Source organism: Nothobranchius furzeri, chromosome 13 (assembly GCF_043380555.1).
Source record: "Nothobranchius furzeri strain GRZ-AD chromosome 13, NfurGRZ-RIMD1, whole genome shotgun sequence".
NCBI classification, from domain to species: Eukaryota; Metazoa; Chordata; class Actinopteri; order Cyprinodontiformes; family Nothobranchiidae; genus Nothobranchius; species Nothobranchius furzeri.
In genome coordinates, this window is record NC_091753.1 from 23508387 (window position 1) to 23525151 (window position 16765).

At 44.0% G+C, this 16765-nt stretch overlaps 1 protein-coding gene across 7 annotated transcripts in view; it reads right to left on the minus strand.

Moving 5' to 3' along the window:
• The window catches only part of bcas3 (BCAS3 microtubule associated cell migration factor), a 458753-nt gene that overhangs the window by 384179 nt on the left and 57809 nt on the right, over nt 1-16765 (minus strand). For all 7 annotated transcript variants that reach the window (XM_015952051.3, XM_054743434.2, XM_070543406.1 and 4 more), the window contains 4 exons: nt 15099-15175; nt 14347-14430; nt 6216-6386; nt 664-757 (listed from right to left, as the gene is read on the minus strand). In XM_015952051.3, the coding sequence (XP_015807537.3) occupies nt 664-757; nt 6216-6386; nt 14347-14430; nt 15099-15175 (426 nt within the window). The remainder of the gene's footprint in view (nt 1-663; nt 758-6215; nt 6387-14346; nt 14431-15098; nt 15176-16765) is intronic.

A 16765-nucleotide genomic window follows, 5' to 3' on the forward strand; every position in this document is an offset into this window, starting at 1 on the left:
TGGACTGGAGTTTTAGATTTTCATTTTGATAATGAAGAAAACAAGTATATGAGAAAACAAGTGGTGTTTCTTTGATTTGTTTACATATTGTTTATGTTTCGAATGTTTGGATTTGTATAATTTAAACCTGCACTGACTACTGTAACATGTTCCAGAAAAAGAAGCTATTTGTTCCTTTACTTGTGAAAAGTTGCACTTTTGCTAAGGCTTTGTGTTATTTTAGGTTTAATAAACACTGTTAAACCTTTTCAGAACTATTTCAGTTTGTGTAGAACAGGACTATCAATGCTTTCTGAACATATGCAACACCGTTTAAAAAATACCGCGATAATACCGAAAACCGTGATAATTTTGGTCACAATAACCGTGAGGTTAAATTTTCATACCGTGACAACCCTAGACAGAATCACACATTTCAAAGATCTACATTTAAGGAAACAAATCCACAATCTCTCTCGGTGTGGACTTTCCTTTATCCTGTAAAAACACCTGCCTTGTCTTTGGATTGGCGAGTCAAACTCAGTTTTGTATCAGCTGAAGTCAAGTGACAAACGCCCACATCCTGATACACATTGCTGTGAGCTGACAACAGTCATCAGTAGGAGTAGCTAAAGGTTTCTCTTCTCTCTTAGAGGTAGTTTTGGATGTGTGAACACGTCTTACCGCTGGGGTTGAACTGCATACAGGAGATGGGTTTGTCGTGTGCTGGAAAGTGGGCGATCACTCCTGCTCCATCCGAGTCCTCACTCACCAAGACCTGGGTTCAAACATCGCACACGCGCACACACACAAACACAAACACAACAGGGAGGGAGGACAAATCATTTCGTGATTATGAAAACTATAAACACAAAGTGGGTCCCCGGCTGAGGGACGTCTCTTGACCCTTGACCTGATCGGTTTCCTCACATCAGCCTAACAGCTGAAAATCTCCCTGTTTCTGTTTCCTGTGGAGTTAAAAAGCAGATAAAATAAAGAATTTTCTTGTCATCAGAAAGACCAATCACCCTGATCTGAGCTGCAATAAATCAGACAATCATCCTGGACCAGAATCAGGATGGACGTCTTATCTGGTTTAGCTGTGGAATGGTAAATGGTAAATGGCCAGTATTTGATATAGTGCCTTCTAGAGTCCGGTCACACTAGAGATTCTGCTGGCTGGGATCTGTGAGGGAAGAGAGTTCAGCAGTCTCACAGCCTGGTGGATGAAGCTGTTGGTAAGCCTGGTAGTGCGGGAGCGGAGACTTCTGTATCTCTTCCCAGAGGGCAGGAGGCTGAACAGACAGTGCGCAGGGTGGGTGGCGTCGTTGACGATTGTGATGGCTTTGCGGGTGAGGCGAGTGGTGTAAATGTCTTGCAGGGAGGGGAGTGGTGCACCAACTATCCTCTCAGCTGTTCTCACAATGCGCTGTAGAGCTTTCCTGTTATAGTCAGTGCAGCTACCGCCCCACACAGTGATACAGCTGGAGAGGATGCTTTCAATAGTTCCTCTGTAAAATGTGATCAGGATGGGTGGTGGAGCACTTGCCCGCTTGAGTTTGCGCAGGAAGTAGAGGAGCTGTTGTGCTTTCTTGGCCAGTGAAGCTGTGTTGGTGGTCCAGGAGAGGTCCTCCCTGATGTGCACCCCCAGGAACTTCGTGCTGCTCACTCTCTCCACCGCAGCGCCGTCGATGGTCAATGGGGGGTAGTTGTTGTGGCCTCTCTGGAAGTTGACAATGATCTCCTTGGTCTTACTAACATTTAGCTGGAGGTTTTTGTCTCTGCACCAAGTGGTCAGGAGCTCAACCTCTTTCCTGTAGTGGATCTCGTCGTCCTTGGTGATGAGCCCCACCAGCGTTGTGTCGTCCGCAAACTTCACAAGGTGGTTGGAGCTGTAGGTTGGTGCACAGTCATGTGTCAGCAGGGTAAAGAGCAGAGGACTGAGCACACAGCCTTGTGGAGCCCCCGTGCTCAGGGTGATGCTGTTTGAGACCTTGTTGCCCACACGCACCACTTGCGGCCTCTGGCTGAGGAAATCCAGCAGCCAGTTGCAAAGGGAGATGCTGAGGCCCAGTCTGTCCAGTTTACAGATGAGTTGTTGTGGTATTATGGTGTTGAATGCTGAGCTAAAGTCTATGAACAGCATTCTCCTATATGAGTCTTTCTTGTCCAGATGAGTTAGGGCTGGGTGGAGGGCAGAGCAGATTGCATCCTCTGTGGATCGTTTCACTCTGTATGCGAACTGGTATGGGTCCAGAGTGGGAGGTAGGGTGGATTTGATGTGTGACATGACTAGTCGTTCAAAGCACTTCATAATAATTGGTGTCAGAGCCACGGGGCGGTAGTCATTGAAACAAGCTGGGGATGGTTTCTTTGGTACAGGTATGATGGTGGCAGTCTTGAAACATGATGGGACAGTGGATTGCCTCAGGGAGGTGTTAAAGATGTCTGTGAAGACATTCTTCAGCTCCTCTGCGCAGTCTTTCAGCACACTACCAGGGATGTTGTCCGGACCTGCTGCTTTCCGGGCGTTGATGGTGATGAGTGTCCTCTTCACGCTGGCAACAGACAGGCACAGAGGCTGGTCGTGTGGAGGTGGTGGTGTTTTCTGTGGGCGTGTGTTGTTCTGTGTCTCAAATCGTGCAAAAAAGCTGTTCAGGTTGTTGAGCAGAGTGGTGTCGTTCTCACATCTACGCGCTGCAGGCTTGTAGTCTGTAATAGCCTGGATGCCTTGCCATAGGCTCCGTGTGTCCTTGCTGTCATTGAAGTGGGAGGTTATATTGTGTGTGTAGTCCTGTTTCGCTTTCCTGATGCCATGGGACAGGTTTGCTCTCGCTGTTCTCAGGCCTATTTCATCCCCAGCTCTGAAGGCCTTGTCTCTGGCCTTTAGCAGCCTGAGGACATCTGCTGTTAGCCATGGCTTCCGGTTTGCTCGAGTTGTGATGCTTTTCACCTGTGTAACGTCATCAATGCATTCGGTGATGTATGAGCTCACCGTATCTGTGTACTCCTCGATGTCTATGATATTGTTGTAGGTAGCTGCTTCCCTGAATATGTCCCAATCAGTTGACCCAAAGCAGTCTTGAAGAGCAGAGGTGGCCCCCTGTGGCCACACTCTTACCTCTTTCATAACCGGTTTGACAACCTTCACTCTCTGTCTGTATGCTGGCATTAGCATAACAGTGAGGTGATCAGAGGTGCCGATATGGGGGAGGGGAATGGCTTTGTATGCTCCCTTTTCCTGTGTGTAGACCAGGTCCAATATGTTATCTCCCCTTGTTGGAAAATGTACATGCTGATGAAACTTTGGAAGAACAGTTTTAAGATCAGCGTGATTAAAGTCTCCTGCTGTCACAACAGCAGCATTCTCTGGTCGGAGCCGAGATCGAACCTAAAACCTTCTGATTCCTGGGCAACCCGCTCTACCTCCCGAGCTACTGCTGTACCTGTCCTCTAGAGAGCTGGGCCTGGTACTCAGGGGACTGAGTCACTGTCTTGCTCCTTCAAGTAAGGGGTTTCAAAGCTTGAGAGAAATGGGAATGTCTCAGATTCCCACACTTATCTCTATCATATTCCTGACTTCATCCATTTCTCCAGAGGTCCCCCCCACACCCACCCACACCTGGTGGAGGGAAGGGGGACACTTCATTTCTGGCTAGCTGTACTGGTTGGTAACATGGCAGCTCCAGCTGTGTGATTACTCCCGGTTTGACCCGGTGGAGCAGAATAAAGGACCTAACCTCACATCACGCTGGTTCCTCATAAACCCTGGCATACAAAGATGAAGCGAGATGGTCTTTATGGAATTATGAAGTTCTGATCAGGACGTGTTTTAGGTAAAAACCACCTTTCAATCTGAAATCATCAAATAGAGGCTGGAAACCTAATTTTAGCCAGTCTTCTCACCCTTTTAATGAGACTAACTGATTGTCTATTTGATATAATCGTAAGGTGACAGATACGGCTTGCTCGACTCGCCCTTGCATGACTCAGCGGTCTCCCTTTAGGACTGAGAAACGGCTCAAGACTTTGTTCCTCTGTGACCATTTTGAAAGGAGAAAAACAGACAAACTCTCAGTAGGCTGAGAAGGAAATTTGTTTTAACTTGAAATTCGTTGCAAAATGATTGAGACATTAGATTGTTTTGTGAGTAATTCCCTTTAAAAACCTTAGGTAGTGAGTTCTGGTTTTAACATATCTCTTTTAATCATGCACCCAACTAGAGCCTTTTGGCCAGTTTAGGAGCAGTGTGCTACTCGCCTGTTTCAAAGATTTTACCGTCACATAAAACTATTGGCAGCATTGATATTTTCGAGTCAACAACACAGTTAGTTTTTCCTTTCCAGATTACTGCGGTAAAGTTCAATCCTCCAGTCCCCCAAAACACTTAGATTCACTACTCACTAGGTCAGGGACCGAAGCAAAAAATTCTCATCTGACTGAAAATTATTGGGGGGGGGGGGGGGGCTCACATTGTTTACACGCAGCCACTATTCAGGTTTTGATTGGTTTTAAGGTCAGGATTCTTATTTTTGAAAAATTTGGAATAACCCGTTCACGTACACAGTGTTTAAAAGTGTGAGTGTTGAGATTTCTCCGAGGTAATAAAGACGATAACTATTAAAGTACTCTAGGGGGGTCGGGGGCATGGCCCCCCGGAAAAAAATTATTGGACATTTTATATTTGTCTGGTGCATTTTGGGGGGGGGGGGGAGTAGAGTTACAGGCTGGTAGCTATGTATGATAAAGTATCTATTCATGTTCATTATAATGATATATTTGAGTTAACAATGTTTTCCTGACCTTTCTTAATCCATTATGAACACAGACTACATGCTGCTCAGCACCAGAACTGCACTAGATACCAAAAGAACCAATCAGCTGGCAGAGCTCCATGTTCAACGTGTGAACTGCAGAACTTGCAAAACTACGTGACTCAATTTAAGGAACAAAGTAGAATCCAGCTGCTGTTATTTATTTGTTGTTATTATTTATAGAAACTAAATATACCTGCAGGGCTTTAGGTCCACGGCGGAGTTTTACACCTGAGACCAGCTTTAGATCATGACCTGCTATTAATAATATCATGTTCTTTACACCAGTCTGAATATTCTGTAATGTTCACAGACATCCAAACCTTAGAAATGAAATATAATCAATATTAAAATAAAAATTATGACTATAATTTTTTCATTAAGATTTGTTGTCTGTTATACTTATTTACATTTGATAGTAATACTTAATCTTCAATCATTTGTGGGTTTAGTGCATTCACTTAATATTAATTATAAAGTTATAAATAACAGGTCACTACAGTCTGGGCATAGAAAGTGTTTCTAGGAACTAACGCTTGTTCAGCAGCTCGCCTGTTCCACTGACAGGAGCAATCTTCTCATCAGCAGGTGATCAGAAGAGTGTCATCATGACTGAACACCGGCCCGAAAAAAACAAAGAGCCGACTAAAAACACCGACCTCAGATCGGCCCACCGGGAATTTGGGTCCTGGTTCCGCTCATCACGTTGACTCTCATTGTGATATCAGAGCTTTACTGGCTCTGTTAGAATCCCAGCGCCTGGTGCGTGTGCAGTTTGTGTTTGTGCGCACTGTGGGAGCGAGCAGTGAGCACGCGCATTTTTGCAGCTTGGGCGGTGCAGAACGGTGGAGAAACACGTTTCAACACCGGTGCGCGTTTCAACTAGCAACAGGAGAGAGCGAGCGAGCGAGCGAGAGAGAGAGAGCGAGAGCGAGAGCGAGAGAGAGAGAGAGAGAGAGAGAGAGAGAGAGAGAGAGAGAGAGAGAGAGAGAGAGAGAGACTACTAAACCCAAGCGAGCGCGAGAAAAGATTTTGACTGAACTTTTTTCTGACTCTTCCAACTGACGGATTTCCATCGGCACGACGGAGAACTTTAATCCCTGCACTAGTTCTCCCTCATTGTAAAGGTATTCAGATATTTAAACTAGAGTTGGAGGTAGAGGTGCTTTCAGAAAGGGTTAAGGACCTTTATCTTCACTGGTCAGTGCAAGCTTTCAGCTTGTATCGTGGCCAATGAAGAAGACCTCCTCTATGATGATTTTTCAGATTTCTAAACATTATTCTTACCTGTAATATTAATAATGGTAATATCAATAATAATACTAGTACTTATAAATGTAGAATCTATTGAACCCTGGAATAAACGATATTAACAGATGATTTATTGCAGATTTATGAAAAGCATCAACGCATGTCACCGACCTGTCCTTCCCCAACACTGTCTGTGTCAATGATGGTGACCACACCAGGACTGTGGGGGCTGCGACGACCCGTACTGTGAGCTGTTCCTTCCTCATCCGGAGTTGCTGCTGGTAAGGTGCCCGCCAGCTGGGTGACTACTTTGCCCACCATAGTTAAGCCCGTTTTTAAAGTCTGGAAAGGCAAAGACAAAAAAGGAAAACGGCTTGTGACATAATTCCTGAAAGATATTTTCTGTATCAAAAGAGCTCTGGAAACGTTTCTGTATCTTCACAGATTCCTGCTTTTGGGACTGATGCGTCCCTGATGGACTGGAAACCTGTCCAGGTTGTCTCAGCATCCAGTCCGATGACTCCTATAGCCAGACACCAGCTCTCTTTGATCTTACTGAGGATAATCAGAAAATAAGTGAGTAAGAGGGAAAAGGGTATCAATCCCAACCTGCCACAAACAGGGATCTGAATGGATTTAGAACTTATGGGCCATTCCGATCTGTACCGGGTCGGCCCGGGCCGGGTAGCCCCAGTCGGCCCCAGCCTGGCCCGGTTGATTCCACACATCTTTGCCTTAAGCCCATGTGGGCTGATTCTACCCACCAATCAGAGGCTTGCTCTAATGGAAGGTGTGAATGTGCTGTCAGCAGTGGGTGTGTTGGCCCTGGTCGGCCTGAAGCAGACCCCCTCGAGAAGAGGGCTGAGAATGAGCCTTGGTTGGCCCGGAAAAATACCAGGCCACCCAGATATGTAAACAACATACGCTACCCGGCCCGGGCCGACCCGGTACAGATGGGAATGGCCCATAAAAGACTGTGTGCATGAGGTGTATCCATCTATGCATGCACATTTCCTGTCTATGTCCCAATCAAGATGGATTTGAGCCACATGTGGGAATATCAGACCCCTGCTTTTGACAACTCTTTTCAAATTTGCAAATAGGTGCAAAAATGTGCAGTAAATGGGACTCTCCTCTCTGCAGGATCAAAATCTATGTTCATACTGATGGCAGTGAAAAGAAACATTGCAGAACTTGAGATGGAGACACTTCTAAACAAGACAGATTCACATTAAATGTGTTCAGTGATCTGTACTCTGCATCGGTGCAAAGCTCTAAAGCTTAGCATGTGCAGTGTCACTGCATTGGAACAGCCCACACCCACAATGCAATGCAGCAGAGGACTAATTATCTGCAGTTTAAATCGGATCGTACTTAGAGATTTGTCTCATCAATCTCATTTTGTAATGCTATACAGCATTTTATGAAATTGTATGATAGAAATAGTTATACGTGAAAGCAGAATTGTGCCAGAAAAACAGCGACGCTGAGGCAAAATTCAGGAAAAACTGAGAAATTCCTGTTTAAACTGAACGAAACAGGAAGAATGAACTGAATCACTGACTGCTTTAAATGAAAGATGATGTTTGGAGACGCGTGAATAAATGAGTGTAAATTCCATACCATGCAAACTAGTCTGTTCCCGACCTGTTGTTCATTAGAACAGATGAACTGTGTCACAGGACACCTTGAGACACTGTTGGGTTGTGTATCACGTACACTAAAATACCTTTAATAAATAAAAACCAAAAATACTAAGAAGATGGCCACAGGAGAACAAAGGAAGCAGCAGGAGGTTCTGACAACTGGTGAATGTACCAATCAGAGACAGGTGAGCTGATGAGAAGCAGCTGTTCACTATCAACAACTGGGAGTGAGCCAAAGAGACACAAACCCATTCCCTAACCCTACTTTCTCACTACAAACGTCGCTCAGCTCAACAATAATCTTTTACCAGCATGTCCACCAAGTTTCACAATACAACATGAAGCCAATATGCAGAAATTCAAAAATGAAAGAAACAAAAACACCATCTAAGGCCCGATCCCAATACTCGCACTTCCACCCTTCACAGGGTTCCCACTCTTTTTTTGACATGATTTTCCAGGACTTTTCCAGCTGCTGCAGTACGGGTCAAGTTATTACAACTATGGCAGGGTGATTTTATTTTCATATCAGGATGTATTTTGAAACAGGTATGATATTGTACCTATACCGCTATATCAATTTTACAGTTGTGCAAAGATTGTTGTCTTTCACTAGAGGGAGCCTAAGTCTCCTCCCTTTCCGGTCGGCTCATAGGTCCAGAAGAACAAAAAAATGAATGCAAGTCAACGAGGCTGAAAACGCTATTTTCTAATCTGCTTTGCCTTACGCCCTGGATCACACATATGTTGTACTTCAATTTAAATGAAAAGTAATGATGGGTGTTTCAACCACACCAGTCGTGTTCCTTGAGATTTATCAGCTAGTAAAAGTTCGTAATTAGCATGACTACAACTTAGACCTCGGCACTTCTCATATATGACGTCACCACAGCATCTCCTCTCCCCTAGCATAGCTGCTACTTACCACATGGCCAGATTTATGGTGTTTCTTTCCTCCTGAAGGAAGGATTTGAAGTTTGCTGAACTTACAGCCATTTTCCCTCTGTTTTTTTCTGTGTCTGGTTCGATGACATCACTTTCGTGAAGTGCATTTGTAGTCCTGGACTTATTTTCACACAAAACCTAAAATAACGTTTCCTCCCGTTCAAAAATAAGCACGTTCTTGGTATCAAAATGTGTCTTTAAAACTCATGGAGATAATATGCGAAACCCATGGCACAAAACAAGCGGAGTTAGAAAATAGCGTTTTTAGCCCCATTGACTTGCATTCCTTTTTTCGTTCTTCCGGGGACCCTAGCCTAGTGAACTAGACCAAATTCTTGCTTTGAAAAGTTTGGTCTAGGCATGCTCCACTGGAACCTCTGCAGCCGCAACAGCATTCTGGCTGGCCAATCACAGCTCTCTAGAGGGGTTTCAAACACATAAAGAGCTGTGATTGGTCCATAGTGGTGGGCCAATCATAGTGCTCTATCTGCTTAGTGAACAAATCACTGAACTTTATCCGCTTTGTGGGCCAATTAGGGCACTCTATCTGCCTGGTGGGTGGGATGATGCAACAGAGTGAAACAAGAGTATGTCACATTCTTTGTCCAGTAGCATGCGGAGATCATTTGAAAGATAACGGTACGACTCGCCCCACAACCGAGAGTCGTCAATGGAGCGTTGCCAGACTAAATAATACATTTATTTAGTCTGGCTTGCCAGGCTACCGGGGACCCATGATGCAGAAATAGATGGGCATGATTTAGGCTCCCTATGCCACCTACTTTCCTTTATTTGCAATGCAACAAAACTAAAACAGAAGTGATTCTCTACTTTAGTCCACACACTATTTTACATACTGATATCAGTTTAACTCATTCACTGCCAATGACAACTAAAGTCGTCATTTGCATTTTTTTTTACTGTTTGAGCATCGGAACGAGCCCCCGCGCTGAGAGAACAAACATCTCAGCCCTGAAGCCGATCTTCATCCGCATACGTCACACGTCGCGTGATCAGGAAGAACATTCCTGTGTTAGGAGATCGTTTTGGGCCGTTTCTTTAAAAAAGTGAGGCGCGAACCGGAAAAGCGTCTGCCGATCACAATTCGACAACAGATTATGAAAGAACGGATAACGCTCGAAACACGCGGATTCTTCCTGATGGAAGAGGTAAGTCTCCTTTTTGCTTTGGTTGTTTTGGTCTCGACATCATCCTAGCGCGCAACGTTCTGTGACTCTTAAAAAAAACAGTAAAAATGGTGAGAAACGCTGGCAGCGAAGGCCGTTAGCGATCAGGAAACGGCTGGCAGTGAATGAGTCAAAGGTCCAAACTCTCACAGTCAAGCTGTATCAGTCACTAACTTTAGAAAATATGACCAAACTTTCTAATTGATTGCATTTGCTCATACCAAGACGCATGGTTTACATAATGGAATAAATTGGTGAATTATGTGTTTTGGACTAAATTCTTTTGATTTAACAAATCTTTAACTGATTTTTGTTTGTCAGTTATATTGCTGAAACGGAAATACATTTCCGAACCAGCGTAAAAGTCCCGCCTCCTAGTTTGATTGACAGCAACGGGCAGCTTTCTCCACACAGTTTATGCAAGACTTAAACTCGAAACGAGAGACTGCCAATAATGCAGGACATGAGTTTCAGTTTAGGGACGTAAGAAAAGCCATAAGAATGTGGGACTCTACTTCGTTTGCTCCTCTGTCAATTAACAGAGAGAGGGAGAAAAGCCTCTCACTCGATATACTGCCCTACAGCAGCACTCTGAAAGTTGCTAGCTTTGGCCCTTCTTTGGAAAAATAAACCTTTACTTGAGTATGAAAAATTGGTAAATCTAGCAACAAAGACAGATGGACACACTGGGAAGCAGAACTGTTGTAAGCAATTTGATTGGTTGGTAGGGTCACGTGGGGCGCTGTGCCGGCTGAACGCAGAAATGAAAGCAGACAAACGCTACAGCTCAATACCCACTGTACACAGCTGAAAACAGAAATTCATGCGTAAAATGTTTAACCATTTGCATTTATTCACAAGGAGGGAAAATAATTTTCCAGGACAAGTCAAACATTTCCAGGACATTTTTCCTTTTTTTTTTTTTTGCATTTTCCATGACTGGAAAATTGGTCTACCATTTTCCAGGTTTTCCAGAACGCGTGGGAACCCTGCTTCAACTGCGCGATCCGCCCAGGGATGCGAGTGCGTAAGGCGTCCTGATTTTCAAGTGCGGAAGTTGGCCACGTCTCATTTGCCCTTTGCCCAAGTCTGCATCAATGCAATATTACCCACAACCCCCTGCTGCATGAAAACTTAGAAAAGAAGAAGGGGCAATGGCCTTTTATAAACCTATGTAATTTCAAATGAGAGAAGTTCATTTTAGGATGATTAATGATATTAATTGATGTTCTGAATGATTTAGACAAAGATTTCTTGTGGACAGCATTGAATGTAAATGTTGTCCGGTTGTTGTTTGCAATTTGTTAATAAAGATATATAATTTTAATTAGCACAGCGACCAGTATCCCAGCATGCTTTGACACAATGCTCTCTTACTGCACATGTCCTTCAAGTGCACTTAAGAGGGTGCAGTGCGAGTATTTGGATTAGGCCTAAACCTCTGCAGACCTCAGTTGGTTCTGGTAAAGGTCAGAGGTCAATCTGCAACAATAAGAAAAAGACAAAGGGGTGAAACCTCTGCAGACAAAAAGAATACAAAGCTCCATCTCACATCTACCAACTATGCCTTGATGATCCCAGAGACTTCTGGGTAAATATTCTAGACCAATAAGCATAAAGCAGAACTTTCTGGAAGGTGTGTGTCCCGTTTCCTCTGGAGTAAAACGAACACTAACACAGTCAGAGATGGTGGTGGTGGTGTGATGGACTGGAGCTGCTCTGCTGCTTCAGGACTTCTAACTGGTGGAACCATGACTTCTGATCCCTAGCAGAACATCCTAAAGGAGAATGTCTGACCTTTGACCCTCATGAAGCTGTTCATGCTTGAAAACCATCCAACAGGGCTTAATTTAAAATATTCTTAGAAGTATTGGACAAACTTCCACTACAGCTATGAGGGCTCTTTACCAGGTATCACAAACGATGAAAGGGCGTTACATCAGTTTTAGGTTAAGGGAGTCAGTACTTTTTACACGACCAGATTGGTTGTGATAGTTTATTGCCATAAGAAACGAAACGATCATTTAGAATATTATTTTATTTTGGTTTCAATGTTTGAATTTGTTTAATGATCTGAAACACTCAAGTAAAAAAAAAAAAAACATAAGAAATCTGAGCGAGGACGAATACTTTTTCACAGCTCTGTGAGTGGTCTGAAGGTCATAAATCCAAAGCTGACAACTACAAGAGGATGTGCGTGTGTGTGTGTGTGTGTGTGTGTGTGTGTGTGTGTGTGTGTGTGCACATGCATATCGACTCGATGCCTGCTGATAACTTGTGCTGATTATTTGCAGCGCTGTAGCCACAGGAGACACCCATGAGTGTAAGAGGCTCCTCTGTGTCAGCTTAAGGCCCAGCCAGGGTGTCTGGCTCAAACACACCTCTGTGGCTCGACTGAGGGAAATGGATAGTGCTGCTTAAGTGGAGTCTATCTCACCTACTACACTGTCTTAGTCTAATGGAGTCCAGTGTGACTGAGTGTCTGTGTGTGTGTGTAAGCACCAAAGGGGCCCTGGAGAGCCTAATCAAGCATTCAGACTAGGCGGCCCTGTCAATACATTGTGGCGCCTCGCGTTTGTTGGGTCTAAGGATCACCTACTGTCTCTCTCTGCCACTCGGCCAGGCACACTAACAGTGTCTGCTGCCTGTGTGCATCTGAGTGTGTGTAAAACGCAAGAAATGCCATCAATTATTAAGGGAGGCGTTTGCGCCCTAATTGATCAACACTAATGTGTTTTCTAATCACTGCAGTTGTGGAGTTCTTCATGGTAGTCCAAACAGGGGCTATTGATTTACTGGTGGGATGGGAGGCTTCCAGAAGCACACACACACACACACACACGCACACACGTACGCATGCACAAGCGCGCATACACATCAACATGCGTACACGTGCACACACACACACACACATGCACACAGACAGATGCATACAGACACACACACACACAAACAGTCTGATGTCGCCATCTAAACAAATTACAGTTTAATTTATGTGAAAGGCCTGTCTCAATCCTCCAGGCAGAAGGTACAGGGAACAGGTCTGACACAGACTTCCTCTAGGAGAACAATTGCTCCGCTGCTCAGAGTTCTGGGGCTCTATCTTTAATCTTTCTTATAAACAAAAGCCATTACACTTTAATGTGACCCATCCCCCCTCCCACGTCTCTGGACATCAGCACTAAGAGACGGTGTGTCGCGCCACGAGCCAGAATGAGATACCTTGTCATCCATATTGGGATATATGGTGTAAATGAGGAAAGGGTGCGCGTGCAGACTGCCTGTCTTCAGACCCCCACCACCACCTGCATGGTCCTTAAACCCTTCTAAGAAAAACCTGATAACTGATGTGCATCATCACACAGCTCACTACTGATGATTTTTTTTTCATGCTAGCCGTTAAATGAATCAGTCCTTCCCGTAGCACCAATGGCTGGACCAGAACCACAAGAGAAAAACCATGTTGGGAAGAATTGAAATCATTCCAGGTCTACTGGGGCATATGTTCTGTTGTGGCAAGTTTAACAAAATCAACTAAGAAACAGAAAATAAAAGATGGTGCTACACCAACTCCAGCCAGCCAGGGAGTTAGATCATTTCTCAGTAGCTAGAAGGCTAAACTAGCTCATGTTAACCAGGCCAGTAGACAAACTCCAATCAGCCAGGAGGCTAATGAGCTGCAGAGATCCATGCAGCTCAACCAGGTGTATTTAGGCCAGAATGTTACCTGTGTGCCAGCCACTGCCTGGGGCCCATAAGTGAACACCTAGTGCTGGGTTTTCACCCTTAGGTGCCTGGCCAGACCTAAACCGCTAACAAACACAAGAGGACCGACCATGTACGGAAAGGGCAAAGGTCTAGTGCATTGTGGACCAGATAACAGACAAGGGGAAAGGCTTTGGGGGTCCAATCCCAAGAGACAAAAACTGGCCTTTGGGACATGAGAATGCCACCATAACCATAAAGAAGCAACTCACTCACACTGTTAAAAGTGGGAGAGGGGAATGGCTGACATCAACCGGGTCAAACTCACCTTCAGGAGGGGTTAAAGAACTAAATCTAACGTTTAAACGTGCTGATTAAGGAAGCCAGCCTCTTCGTGCTGTGAATAAGAAATCTCACTTGATGCTCCAATATATTTTATAACCAGGGATGAACTTAACTTGAACAAGTCAGGTACTCAAATGAGTATCAAGTAACAATACTTGGTACTTACTCTAAGTATAGTGCAGAAACACCGATCCAACCAAAGGTGGAAACGCGTGCGTATCAAGAGTAGCACACGTACCAGGAGGCACATGTGTATACATATGCAGCAGTTATGTGCAGCCCTGTTTATAACTAAATTACTGATAATATGACTTCATGCTGTGTGTAAATCTACAGAAACACAGGCAACAAAAAACTCGGACCACTCTGTGAAGGTTAAGACCTAAAAGCTCATCTGATGTATAGTATTAAAAAAACCTCAAAGAAAAAAGCATTAAAGGAAATAAACTTTGTAAACGTTTCACTGGAGCTTACTTTGGCTGCATTGATCACCGTGGCAGTGTACGACTGAGCATTGTCGCCACATGCTCCTCCTCGAGACTGATGACATCTGATCGACTGCGGAAACACACAGGTTTAAGGAAAACCACAGACATCGATTAGGCATGTGCAAGGAGACACAAACACACAATCTGGAGAAATGAACTCAGATTCAGACACGGTAAAGGCTCCGGTCTCAGCTACTTCTCAAGGAAATTGGTTTTGCTTGGAAAAGAAAGCCTACACAACCAACTACTGATTTCATTTCAAATCCAATCTCACTCGAAAAGCTCTGTTCTGATGGGGCTCCTGCTGCTCAGAAAGCTAGGTTTTGTCATTTCAGGAAATCCTCAGGCCGTCACACAAACAGCGGTCCCATCTGTCAATTACTTGAGTGGCCCAGCACCAAAACACAGTTATGCATTAAACGTATTGCAGAACACACTGGTTTTTGTAAATACTTAACAATCCCATTAAACAGAAAATGCCAGAGCATCTGTTGATTTTCAAAAATGTTATTATCTGTAGTGGACTCTTCTTGGAATGAGTTGTTTATCCACACAGATTAAAGAAGCAGAAAATAGATAAAAAGCATTTTTTGGAGGGTAAATATGTCACTTCTCTCAGATAAGGCCCTTGTGGGATGGTGTGTGTGTGTGTGTGAGTGTGTGTGTGTGTGTGTGTGTGTGTGTGTGTGTGTGTGTGTGTGGTGTGTGTGTGTGTGTGTGTGTGTGTGTGTAGACCACCTTGTTTTCTGCGTAGGCGAGCCAGCGGCTTCCCAGAGCTATTGGATTGAGGCAGGGGCCGGGACAAGGAAAACAGCCTGAAAGGACCAAAGTCTGATTTATTTACAAGAAGGGAAATGATAAGTGAATTTAAAGCAAACATTAAAAACATTTACACACATTTAGTAAACAACTCCAGATCAAACGTGGATAGAGAGCAGCAGAGTGGAACCCTCTCTGACCATTAATGTGTTCTAAAGCATCCCTCGTTTAGTGTGATAAATGGGAGCTTAATGAGGGTGTGTGTGTGTGTGTGTGTGTGTGTGTGTGTGTGTGTGTACAAAATGATCTAATAGAGAGCCGCTGTATCCAATCAACTGAGGACAACCCCTCTGCTGATTGACCATCCTGGTGGACATGTCTTTGGGGACACACACACACACTGGGGCTCTGCTGTAATACCATTTCCATCCATCCATTTTCATCCGCTTATCCGGAGTCGGGTCGCGGGGACAGTAGCCTAAGGCGAGAGGCCCAGACTTCCCTCTAGGGATGTCCCGATCCGATCACATGATCGGAAATCGGCGCCGATCACGTGGTTTCAGACTGATCGGGACTCGGGCTTTACTTCTCGATCCGGAGTTGGATACTGGGTTCAAATTACAGGAGAGCAACTTGGTTCTCCTTAAAGGTTGTCAGGCTCCCCGATGCCCTTAACTTACACACCCAGAAGGAGCACAAAAGAGATCCAGTTTCTACCTTTATTATATTATTTATATTATATTATATTATATTATATTATATTATATTATATTACATTATTTATATGGACTCAGCGTAGCGGGGATTCTTTTGAGCAGAGATGCCGAGAGCTGCAGGAAGACCGCTGATTATTCATGAACTCCAGCTGCGTTCTGCACACGACCACAGTAACATTTTCTGTTTCTAAGTGGCGTCACCAAAAAATATATAATTAACACACAGTCATTCGTGACCGTTCATGTTCTCTCTGGTAAGTTCTGTCTGTATTTGAGCATGACGTGTAGACGCGCTCGCGCTGCAGCGCTCGTCACTGGCGCAGCCGGGCAGCGCAGCACACACTCCACTTTTTTGGTGGTCAATAGATCAATTTGATCTGCTAGTTAAAAAGTGACTTGTGAGGTGAAAAAGAAGGAAGCAGGCAGGAGTTTTTCTGGAGGACTGGGAGATGCAGGAAGAACAGAGACAGACAGGACAGGAAAAAAGGAAAATAAAAACCAAGAAAACAAAACAAAGTTCTTAAAACATTAAATGTAGGTAGATTGATCCCACTACATGTTTGTACCTGTAGCAATCATTTATCAGCATGTAGTATTTATATAGTTGCTACAATTCAGATCATCTTCAAAACTCCGTCCCATGCCCAGGGACGTATCTAAGCATTTTGGGAGCCGAGGCAAAATAGACCCCTGCCAGGTATTTTAAGTTGAATCTGAATGTATCTGAAGTTCAATCTGTTTTTATATTAGACTTTTTATATTTGCAATAAAGTCCAAAAGTGAAGAATTTATTTATTACTTGATTGTTCAAGCTACCTCACATAAGTGATCTGTTGTTAAAAATTAAAATAAAAAGGTAATTACATAAAAATAAGGAACATTCTGGAACTGTTTCTTCCTTTTCTTTATTTATTTTATGTATTGAAAGTA